The following is a 12,767-nucleotide window of genomic DNA, read 5'->3' as shown; positions in this document are numbered from 1 at the left end:
CCTACGAGAATTGCCTAGAGACTTGAAGAAGCTAGTCAATCTCAGACATCTTGAAATTGATACGTGCAGTGGATTGACTCATATGCCACACGGATTGAGTCAGCTGACCAATCTTCAGACACTATCAACGTACATACTAAGTAAGAGCAAAAGAATTAATGGAGGTGAGCTAAAAGAATTAATGGGCTTGAACAACTTGAAAGGGGAATTGGAAATTTGGAATCTGGGCTTGAACAGTTCAACATAATAATAATGCAAATCCAAATTATCAATATATATCGTTTACTTATGAAATATTTATATATATATATATTTATATAATCTGATACGCTAGATCGTGTGAGATCTTCAACACACATGCACTAGATCGATCGTGTGAGATCTTCAATACACATGCAGTTACTGACTTGCCTAATTCTTTATTATGAAATTAAGTGCTACACGTACACGACAATTTTATCAACATCAAGGGATTTTTTTTTTGCTTTCATTCATTTGTTTTTTGTTTTTTATCAAGGGAGTTATATGAAGCATTTTTATTTTTATTTTTATGTTTTTCAAGTTCTTTGTGGGCCAATTTTAATGTCTTAATTGATATCCAACCAATCTAATCATGCCACATCATGTAAAGAATTTAGATTGCCTTTTAACTTACTTTTTTGTATTTATCATGAAATGATGTGGTATGATTTAATTGGTCAGACACTAATTAGAATACTAAAAATTGAACAGTAAATTTGCTTACGTCCATCTAGGGGATCATTTTCAAGTTCTTTGTACATTTGATTGAATGATGATTAATTTGCTTACTTTATGTCTATCAAAGTTTACCAGATCTCTTGTCGATCTGGTATTTGTAATAATTAATGTGAGAACTATCAAGTATTTGATTCTAATCAATATTTTTTGTTGAACTAGTGTGAAATATTTTAAGTTTTGCGAGAATAATTGTTATTATTCTTTTGATTTGATCTTATTCTTTGTTTAATCATTTTGAGTCGGTTTTTTACAGTATTTCTTATGTCTCCCCATCTTCGATATTATGATTGTATCACTTTCTACTTTCTATAATCTATATCTCTATTTGTATTAATGTTTAATTATTCATTATGGATTGATTGTGATGTGCTGCTAATTCTTTTTAAGTTATTATTTGAATGTTATTATAATTTCTTGTCGTGACTTGATGTATGGTTACCTTTAATCTGGTTTTTGTTCAGTTTTTTCTTATATTTATTGATTTGAGTCTCTCACTTTGAGAGTTCATTAGTCTCTTCATGTATGAGTCACAATAGTCTCTCTTTATGGGAGTTTCAAGAGTTCTTTTCATAAAGTTTTACTTAAAGTCAAAATAGTCCCCGATGCCAATTGTAGTTTATCACCATTTGTTCATCATGAAGAATCTTAAGAAAGATGTTACGCTTCATACTTGTTCTGTTATGTGATTATCATGCACTGTAAGTGTAACTCTTCTTGTTTTTTTAACTAATTCTTTGATGCCAAAATGTAAATTATTATTATTATTATCATTATTATTATTATTATTATTATTATTATTATTATTATTGTTATTATTATTATTATTATTGTTATTATTATTATTATTATTATTATTATTATTATTATTATTATTATTATTATTATTTAGTACTACTACTACTACTATTATGATTCGGGGATGTCATAAAATGTAGCTTTCAGTTTCAATGTCATCATGTTAGATATTACGAGATCAACACAAGGATCATTCAGATTTTACAGAAAGAAGACATTCTTATTCGAATTTTGGTTAGAAAGTGGTCAAACCTCTGCATCAGTTTCATATGCCGCGTGCAAAGTTTTTGAAAGTTCGTGCTTTGATTTGTGTAAAGAAACAAATTTCTCAAAAGAAACCATAATTATCTTCTAATTAATGCTTAGAGAGGTATCTGCTGAGGATGTACTACCATTCTTATGTGGATAATAATTTTTATTAAAAAAAAAAACATTCTGCGGATTCAATTGCAGCCATGTAAATTGATGGAAAAGCTAGAGCGTTTAACGTTAGATTATCATCTCCAAATGAATTTAATTTTTCATGAGAAAATGAATTTCTCAAAAGAGGGAGTCAATTTTGTGCCTTGAAAAATTATTCTAATCGGCTCTGAATCGCATGATCATGTTAGAAAACGTGTAAGCGCAAAATGTGGTAGCAACTCATCATTAACAGGATAAACAAATTGTTAATTAGTTTAGGAATAAAATGGGGTCAATCATAAAATTCCCAATTCTAAATGTTAGTTGATTTTGCTATATGAAAGGAAATAAGAAAAATTCCAAGATACGAAGCTTCCAAAGAAATTGATAGAAATTTTCACTTGCTTCCTGTATAAAGTGAAAGTTGAAATCAGTATCAATAACTGAATATTCACTGGCACAATTTGTACTTAACTAGAACCTACATATAAATATAATGTATATATATGTATATATTACCTTGGTATAATTTTCTTTGTCCAACTTTCTAACCTGAAAGGGCAAAAGAAAAGGCGTCGTAAGAGTTTTAATTTTAATTTTATTTTTTTCTGGAATTATTAATGACAAACCTGGAAAAGCAACAACAATCCAAATATTGCATGCGCGGGCAACATTAAGTAACACTTGAAGGCCTGTGAGTAAGAAATAAAAAGAGCTTGTTCATAGATCGTTAAGGAATATTGATTAAAATAAAAAGACAACAAAATGGGGAAAAAAACTTTTGAAAGTTGTCTGCAAATTTTTTATTTTTTTTTGTCTGTTTGTTTGTAGGGAGAAAGAGGAAAATAGGCCAAGACATGAGATGAATTAAAATTAATAAGCTAATAGTTTACATAAGTTAATAAATAGGCTAAATTACTGTTTTCGTCTATAACTTGTCTGGTTATGAACCATAACTTGACAAGTTATTGTCCATAATTGTTTATAACTTGTCTGGCTTTGAACCATAACTTGACAAGTTTGTCTATAACTTATCTGATTATGAACCATAACTTGACAAGTTATGGCCTATTAATTTTTATAATTAAAAATTGGCCTATATACTTTCTTAAACTTTTTATATTGGCCTATTTTCTACTATTTCCCTTGTTTGTATTATACCCGATCGGGTAATAAAAGTTTATGATTGTATCCGATCTATTGAGAGTGAACTGGAGATTTACTTCAAGTAAATCAATAATTTACCTCGTAGTAACAATTAAACTGCAAAATGTAAAAAACTTGCACTCACCGAAAAGCGAAATGGAAACACACTGTTTGAAATGTCTAATATGTGAAATATGTATGTTACTAGTTCTTAAAAAACTTATATAAGTAAGTGTTTAGGATAAATAATTAAATACCCGAGGCATGTAAATTCCTGCCACTATAGCACCAGTGTAATTTACCAATAACAGTACAGTGCCAACAAATGCAATGTTTCTAGATCCGAATATTGCTGCAAATGTTCGTATGTTAAACCTGTAAATTGAATATTTATGTAAAAACATGTTAAAGATAAAAGCTAAGCAAATTTTTTTATAGATCAAAGGGATATTGATCAAAATGGAAGATTTGAGATTCTGAGTTTAATAAATGAAATGACGCATAAAAAAAACAACTTACTTCATGTCACCTTTAACATCTACGATATCCTTTGTGATGCTTAGGACCATTGAAAACAATGTCCCAAAAGTAGTGATAAAAACAACTGGGGGGCTGCAGAGCAAATTGAAATCACCTAATGATATATTTAGAGCAAAAAAAAAAAAAAAACAATATTAATATAAAGTTTTTGTTTGTTTTATGGACTTATAGTGAAAGTTCTCTAAGATTGTTAATCTTTTAAGATAATACGTCGTCACATAATTTGGACAGTGCAAGAAAAGAAAAGTAAACAGAAATTTAGTTACTGGTTTTATAAAACTGTTATTACATACCTCCATAAAAATGGAAGTCCAAGGGAAGCTCTAGTAGTGTAAAGAATACCGACATTGTGAATGACACATGAGGCCTGCATAATTTGCTTTTGTATCAAATATATATATATTTTTTAATCTTAGGTAAAGGTATAACAAGCAACACGTGCTAATTTCCTCTTTATAAAATTACAATGCCTTGAATAGAAATTATAACACACTAAAACTTCACAAAGTACTCCTCCTCAAATATGCTGAACACCTCAATATACTAAACCTAATAAAGGACATGCATGCTGTCGAAATGCAAAAAAAAAACAAAAAAAAACAAAAAAAAAACAACAACAACAACTACAACGCAAGCAAAACTCCAGTTCAATATGTTAGCACTGACTGTATTATCAGGACAATGACTTCCTGACACTAATGTGTTTCTCATGCTTCTAAAATGAAGTACTTCATTTATGCTCTTGAAGCTAACTCGAGTGGTTAGGTGCGTAGATGTGTGGTGTATAAGAGTTCAAATTCTTATGTGCTTTTTTTTTTTTTTTTTTTTTTTTTTTTTTTTTTTTAAATATTAGGAGTAACAGCACCATATCAAAAAAAAAAAAAAAAAAAAAAAAAAAAACCTTAAAATTATAAAGTGTTCACTGATAATATACAAGTTTGATGCATGATCAAATTTTATCTAAATTTGTTCCAACTTGAAAACTTGAATGCAACTACAAGACAATAATGTTTTCCAAATTAAATGAAAATAAATTATAGTAGCCATTTTTAAATTTTTAGATGAGACCACTAAGTTTCCTATGACTCAATGTTTTTTTTTGTAAACCAAAACAAAATTTCATTATAAGATATAGAGGATGAGAAGAAAATGATATTACCAAAGGAAGCACAATAATTGTCGCAATAGAAGATCTCTTGAATCTAAAAGGAGGAGCAGAATAGAAGGTGCCCAAGAACAAAAAAAGAAATGCGAGACTAGTAGTGATTAGATCGGGCTTCATGAACCGCAAAATCAATACGCTAGCCGCTAGATCAAACATTACTAAGAACCATGCTTGTGTAAGAGAAAGATCTCCTGCTGGTATAGATAAATAAGCCTTGTTCACCCTGAAAATAGAACATAAAGATAAGAATAAGCTAAAATGCTTATATTGGTCATGTACTATTTATTCACGTGTACTGTGAAAACTTAATATGAATTCATTCTAGTAAAGGCCACATCTTGATGACTATGACCACATATTCACATATTTGTGAATGCTTATATTGGTCATGTACTATTTTTTTTTTTTATAATATATTGAATGCATGGATTCAAATAAATAATTGTATACATTGTTGGCTTATATTGTTTTTTTAATTACATTGTTGGAATATAGGCTTATATTTTTTTATATTATGAATGTTGAACGTATTAACTAAATTCTATGTTTTTGGTCACAATAACTTATAACTAATAGTACCAAAAAAAAAAAAAAATCAACAACACTGCATTGCTAAAATATAGTATAATGACATGATGTGATCATAAGTCAATCGCAGTCTTGAAATTACAATCACATGTTTGCATCAGCATACCTGTCAATATCGATATCATAGATCTGATTGATGCCATTAACATAAGCACCCGCAAAAATGCACGCAATTAGACCACAGAATGCCTTAAACAACACAGACCATGTAAATAGCCGTGGATCCTCGATGAATACTCTTGCAAACAAACAACTGCCCACGAAGAAAGAGACAACAAATATATTTTAGTTAGTTAGCTCTTTCAAAGACCCGGAAACTCTTTTGTACGTAGCGTGAGATGTGCTTGTAAATAAAAATAATGCAGAAAGTTCAATGCGTACTCGTGCAGTTATTACCTTTTGAACTCACTACAAGAAAAGAGTTTTTTGGCAAACAAAAAATTTATATTATTATTTAGTGTAATATTTAAATATATCAACACATGATAATATTCCATTAAAAAAAAACTACTAATTAAGTCATAAATATCTAAAAATAATTATATAAAATGTCTATTTTAGAAACCTTGGGTTTAAAAATATCCACTTTACACCATAATATTACAGATATATCTATTTTGGAAATTATATGACTTGTGATACTTGCTGCATCCCTTTCATATATATATATATATACACACATATTTTGAGTATTTTTTTATATAATTATTTCATTAACTATAATGTTCATATATAATCATAACGTTACAATCTTTTATGATAATGAGCAAATTTATAATTCTACATTTTCATAAGTTGCAATTTTAAATTCGCTAAATTATTATAGAGTTTTGTTGTTTAATTTAAATTAATAATGATAATCATCATAATCATCATAATTATATAATTTCTATGGTAGTGATTAACTTATAGTCTTATTTCATTATCATAAAGTCATTATTTTACAGTTGCGATCTTCATGCTCTTGTTTGTTGTTTATTGTACATTTTTTTGTTGTTCAATTCCGGTAATAATGATGATGATCATTCCCCTAAAAAATAACTATGACAAACAAAAAATAAGATTATAAAATTATATATTCATAAAGATCGCATCTTCATGAAAAGAAAATAAGATTTTGAATATATTCATCATTTTGAAAATTGTTACAGTTATTATCATCATCGTTATTAATGAAATAGAACAACAAAACTCAACGAACGGGAGCGTAAAATCGGCCCGTTATGATATTCTGAGATATAAGATTATAAATATTTCTCATTATCAAAAAGATCATTATGATTATGATCATCATCATCAACATTGTTAACGAATTGAAAAAACAGAACTCTATAATAATCAACGAACAAGAGCATCAACACTATAATTTTTTTGGTAATAAAATAAAAATTTATTCCTTATCATAAAGATATATCGTAGCATCATCATTATGATCATCATCATTTTTAATGAAATTGAACAGAAAAAACTATATTCTCTACAACTAATTTGTTATATGTCAATAAAATTTATTTTACTAATGCCCAACTGGGTTTGCGAGAAGGAGAAGCTTATTTCTTGCGTTGCTGTTAACCATTATTTTCCCACCTCTTTCTCTATATTTTTCCCACAAAAGTTTACTTACGTGGCCGATATAATTGCGTATAGCATTCCGTAGGGCCTCATGAATTTATAATAAGTAGATCCAAAACGTGAGATTTTGGCAAACACTGAATCGGAATCACCACCAGATTCAACTTCAGCACGTACCTACCACATTAATTTGTTTCACTTTATCATAAATTGAATAGAAAAACCAATTGGAACAAATAAAAAAGACAATGTAGGAAATTACAAGAGTAGTATTTATGAGACGTTAATTTAACTACTAGTACTGAATACATTGATACATATCATAGTATTCACATGACGATGTATAACAATTTTTTCACATGATTTGTATTATTTCCAATAGTAAAACTTAAACGTCAACATATGAAATTACAAATAGGTTCAAAATTTTCGGTTCAAATCAAACAAGTTCAAAACCGCGCGAATCATACCTCGATGGAGTTGCGCTCATGCAATTGGCAGTACAATAAAGACTTGGAGAACCTGCTTTTGCCAAGCCTTGCTGGTATTAGATTCGATTTATTGGTGGGGCGTTTTGAAGGAAAGACGTTGGACGATTTGACATTATTTTTAGCTGTGGTGGGCTTAATCAGTTTCAACCTATTGTCATTACAAGAGGAGGACTTGAGACGTTGAGGGATGGTAGATGGCACTGCACATGAAGAGCGAGGGATTGAGAGCTCCATGTACGTGAAGAAACAAAAAAAAAAAGGAAAAAAGAGAACAAAATGAAGAGTTAAAGATAGAGAGCTCCATATGTACGTGAATTAGAAGCAAAACAAGGAAAAAGGGAAGAAAGAGAAAGGAAAATGTTGACAACTAATGCATTTGTTTGAAGGCGATTGTGAAGCCGCCCTTTGATAGTTAATTTCATGGCTAGCTAGATGACGTTGCCTTGTAATTGAGTATGTGGAAGTATTATAGCATATAGGCTTCGGACATAGTATTATAGTATTATAGTATTATACTATAGGCTTCGGACGGCTAATATTCCTTTCATATACAAGGTACAAGGTACAAGAATGGAAAAATCAATTAATAATTAAGGCACGATCATACACACATACATACAAACACACATATACATTACTTTCATTTCATGTCCTTAACTGTCAATAATATTATTCACCTGCAGTACCACAAAAGGAACATTAAACAATACTGCTAGATCGACAACGCATATTGGTAGAAAAAGACGTTTAAAGTGGTAGGGATTATGGAATTCCATTTCCACAAAACCGTCGAGAAACAATTTTATAAAAAAGTAGATACATACAAATTAAAGAGAAAAAATGGTAAATTAATGGAAAAGCTACAAAACTACTCACAAATTCATTTTCAGTTATGTAAATTAATGGAAAAGCTAGAGAGTTTGGCATTAAATCATCAATCTATCTCCATATGAATTTCATTTTCATGAACAAATGAAGAATTTCTCAAAAGATCTTGGGAGTTTTGTGCCTGCCTTGAATTTATTATTCCAGTTGAACGCATACGGTAGCAACTCATCATTAACATAATAATAGGATAGACAGATTGTTAGTTTAGGAATAAAATGGGGTAATTAATTATAAACTTCCCATTTTAATTGTTAGTTTATATGAACAAATATTCATGGAAACTACAATACCACCCTCTTTGATTGGACCTTTCATAGAAAAGTGAAAAACCAACACATATATAGAGAATCTTATGGTCTGTATATTTCATGTTATAATTTATAATTTCATTTGAATTCTAAATTAATCTAATGAGACAGATCTTTGAATGGGCATTTTTTCGTTACTATTTACGATATTACACTCCACATCGATCCCAAACTTGTACTTGTATCAGAATTATTTATTGTATATATCATTATATATCATGTACCAAGACAAAAACTCCACCTCAGAACCACCTCGGTATCAGATTGAAGAAAACAGCATTGAAACAATATTAACTACAAATGTTAGAGTGAGGAGACAAGGCATATAATATTATATATAGGTTCAGATTTTTCATGGAGACAAGACATAATATATCAGATTTTTACTGGGCCAAACTACAAATGTTTATTCTTCAACTTGGAAGAAATTCCTGGTCCTATTGTTTAGACATCTTTATTCCTAGGAAAAAGGAAAAGAGAAAAAAAACAAAAATGCCTTTAAAAATAATATTACACACGTTAACTCGATTTTTTCTCTCCCTCGATCTCCACTCGAGTATAAAGGAAAACGATAGTTAATTGCACTAATTCACTATATGAATGGAAATAGGAGATACTCCAAGTTAAGAAGCTTCCAAAGGAATTGAAAGAAATTCGCGCATGCTTCCTGCATATATCGAGAAAGTCCAGGTATAAATAATGGTCAATATGTACGCACTAGGACAAAAATGTACTTGATATGAACCTGCATATTAGTTACCTTGCTATAGTTTTCTTTATCCAACTTCCGAACCTGATGAATTAAGGACACAAGAAAAGGAGTTGTAATAGTTTTAATTTGTTTTGTTTTATTAATTTCGTTTATTTTGTGGAAATTATGTATGACGAACCTGAAAAAGTAACCACAACGGAAAGATTGAATGTGCCGGTAACATTAAGTAGCGCTTAAAAACCTGTAACAAGAAATAGAAGGAACCTGTTTATCAGTTTCTTTTTTCTCTCCATTTTTTATGTGTATTTTTGTAACAAGTGGATTCAAAGGGATTATTAACCGGCCACTATATCAATAATAATTGTAGTTCTTATTCTACACATAAATAAGGATGGATTGGAAAAATAAAAAAATAAAAAATAAAAGATGGAAAAGGAAACTGCGATGAATTAGTTAACCCTTTAAAAACTGTCTGTAAAAATATCTCTTTTGTTTTATGTCACGGTAAATTAATTATTTACATAGGTAGATCTATGATTGTACTGTACTTAGTAAGAGTAAATTGGGGATATAAAAACTACAAAAAAATGGACATTAAAATGAAAGGAAAAAGTACGTATTTCAAAAAAGTCTAAGATGTTATGAAAATATATCTCTCAAAAAGTTTTGTAAGTAAAATTTCAAGAAGAAGGTCTAATAATTACCTGAGGCAAGTAAATGGCAGCCGCTATGGCACCCATATAATTTACCAGTAGTATCCCAGTGCAGAAGAATGCAATCTTTCTAAGTCCGAATATTGCCGCAAATGTTTGTATGTTATGCCTATAAACATTGTTGAGTAAATTTTTAAATGATTGCTAAAGACCGAAACTTTTTTCCCCCGGATATCTAGAGGGTAAACGAAATGGAAAGCTTTTAGACTTGGTTCAATAGATGTGATGATACATATAAAAAGTACACAAAGAAACTTACTTCATGTCTCCTTCAACATCGGTGAGATCTTTCGTGATGCTAATGACCACGAAAAACAGTGTCACAAAGGTAGTGATAAAAACAATTGGGGGGCTGCAGAGCAAATCAAAAGCAAAACAAGATATTTTTTAGGAAAAACTAATGGTCGTTAAGTTTTTGCAATCATTCATCTACTCAATCTCAAAGTTCTACGTGCGAAATCCTTATTGTTTAAGAAATTAAATTACATCTCAAAATCTAATTTCAAGAACAAAGAGCAAGACAATAAAAATAAACAAAAGATTTTTGGTTTTATAAAACTGCTACGTACATACCTCCACCAAAAGGGAAGTCCAATGGAAGCTCTGGTAGCGTATAGAATACCGACATTGTGAATGGCGCCCGTCGTCTGCATAATTTGCTTTTGTTATGATCAGATGTACAATGCCAAACAATCTTTTATATAATATATATATATATATATGTGTATGTATATATGTATATATCTGTGTGTGTGTGTGTGGGATGAGAACTTTAATTGAGAACGTTATATACAAATTAGAACGACACAAAATGGAAGAACGATGTTACAGTACTCTACGCGTGGTATGTGGATGTGAAAATGACAATCTCAACTTTCATAAAATTGTTTTTCCTGTAGTGGCATGACCATACAGAAATTTGATGCGATTAAACTTTCAACTTGACAAACTTGAAGGCAGATACATTAATGGTTTTCGAAATATTTATGTAAAGAAATTTTTTAATTTTTAGAGCACCACTGAATTTCTAAAGAGTACCCGAGAACTTATATGAAAACATAATTTAATTACAAGATTGAGAGGGATCATGACAAGAAAATAATAATATTACCAACGGAAGGAAAATTGATGTTGCAAGGGAATATCTCTTGAATCTAAAGGGAGGAGCTGAATAGAAGGTGCCAAAAAAAAGACCGAGGCAATAGAGCGACAGAGTGATTAGGTCGGCATTCATCAACCACATGATCAATAAGCCAGAAAGTAAATAAAATATTACTAAAAACCATGCTTGTCTATCTGAAAGTTCTCCTGTTGGTATAGGTAAATAAGGTTTGTTCACCCTGAAAAAAGAACATAAAGACAAAACAAGCTTAAATTGCTTTTGTTAGGAATTCATCAAAGGAAAAGAAAAGAAAATTCAAAATGAAAACCCGTTGTTTTAACTTCAAAATAAAATTACTTTTGCTCGTAAGAAGGTTTAGAAAATCACCATTTGAGAAATTAGCGAAGGTGCACGTTATGAAAACAATCATAATTACATGCATCTTTTTAGTATTTCTTTTGGAAATTAAGGACGTTGCTCGAAGGCAGAAGCAAACTTTTTAGTATTTCTCTTATTTTTTATTAATTTTTTGGAAAGGTTGGTTTTCTTTTTCTTCAGTATGAAAAGAATATTAAGATATACATATATATATATATATATAGATATACATATGCACACATTGAAAGCATACCTATCAATATCGGCATCATAAATCTGATTGAGGCCAATATAATAAGCGTGCGCTAGTATTATAGTAACTAGTCCAGGAAATGTCTTAAACATCAAAGGCCATTTAAAAAACTGTGGATTCTCAACTAACACTCTTGCGAACAAGCAACTGCACAGGAAAAGAGACAACATATATACATTATACATATGAACTACATATAAAAACTTTTCTTTCACTGGGAACGTCCCTTGTTTTTTTTTTTTTTTTTTTTTTTGAGTCTCACTATTTTCTTGTAAAAGTTTACTTACATGGCCGATATAATTGCTTGCTGTACTGCGTAGGGCCTCAGGAATTTATAGCAAGCGGATCCAAAACGTGAGGTTTTGGCGAGTGCTGAATCGGAACTAGCAGAATATTGAGCTTGAGAGCAATCCTATAGATATCACCAAATTTGTTGCACTTTATTATATATAATTAAGTTGAATAGAAAAACCATGTTGCGCAAACTAATCAAGGCACATGATTATCAAATCGCAAGAGTACTACTTAATATGGCACATTTTTATTTAACTACTAATGAAAATTTTGTTTGTGGGTCCCACATTTACTTCAATATTAAATTTTTTTTTGCATTATCCATGACTAAAACAAGTACTTAAATATAAAATATGCTTGCTTGTATTGGGAAATTAAAAGATAAAATAATATATACCTGGATAGGACTGGGATTATGTTGATTGTATGATAAGGATATTGAGAACCTGCTTTGGCCATTGATCCTCACTGGCTTGATCAAATCCTTGGTTGATGAGCATTTTGAAGGAAAGTTTGAGGATTTGAATATATTTTTGGTTGTGGGACTAATAATTGGTATCAAACTTAACCTATTATTGCCACGGAAATAGGCCATGCAAGGTCGAGCAATAATATTGGATGGCCCTCCAAATGAATTAGAGTTAGAGATTGAGATCTCCAT

General features: G+C 30.1%; 2 protein-coding genes across 2 annotated transcripts; both read right to left on the bottom strand.

Annotated features, from left to right (window-relative positions):
- Positions 1 to 3,189: 3,189 nt before the first annotated feature.
- On the bottom strand, positions 3,190 to 7,692 carry LOC112091786 (homogentisate solanesyltransferase, chloroplastic-like). The gene is made up of 8 exons (XM_024166252.1): positions 7,438 to 7,692; positions 7,020 to 7,144; positions 5,502 to 5,648; positions 4,802 to 5,030; positions 3,936 to 4,009; positions 3,622 to 3,714; positions 3,360 to 3,477; positions 3,190 to 3,219 (listed from the first exon to the last, which is right to left on the bottom strand). The coding sequence occupies exons 1-8, from the start codon at positions 7,690 to 7,692 to the stop codon at positions 3,190 to 3,192; spliced, it is 1,071 nt and encodes a 356-aa protein (XP_024022020.1).
- A 1,554-nt stretch (positions 7,693 to 9,246) lies between these two features.
- LOC21392968 (homogentisate solanesyltransferase, chloroplastic) lies at positions 9,247 to 12,767 on the bottom strand. Its single transcript, XM_024166251.1, has 10 exons — positions 12,504 to 12,767; positions 12,100 to 12,224; positions 11,813 to 11,959; positions 11,191 to 11,419; positions 10,653 to 10,726; positions 10,339 to 10,431; positions 10,071 to 10,188; positions 9,545 to 9,607; positions 9,415 to 9,447; positions 9,247 to 9,321 (listed from the first exon to the last, which is right to left on the bottom strand). The coding sequence occupies exons 1-10, from the start codon at positions 12,765 to 12,767 to the stop codon at positions 9,247 to 9,249; spliced, it is 1,221 nt and encodes a 406-aa protein (XP_024022019.1).

This window comes from Morus notabilis, unplaced genomic scaffold (assembly GCF_000414095.1).
Source record: "Morus notabilis unplaced genomic scaffold, ASM41409v2 Scaffold1404, whole genome shotgun sequence".
Taxonomy (NCBI): domain Eukaryota; kingdom Viridiplantae; phylum Streptophyta; class Magnoliopsida; order Rosales; family Moraceae; genus Morus; species Morus notabilis.
This window is presented reverse-complemented; position numbering and strand designations above follow the sequence as displayed.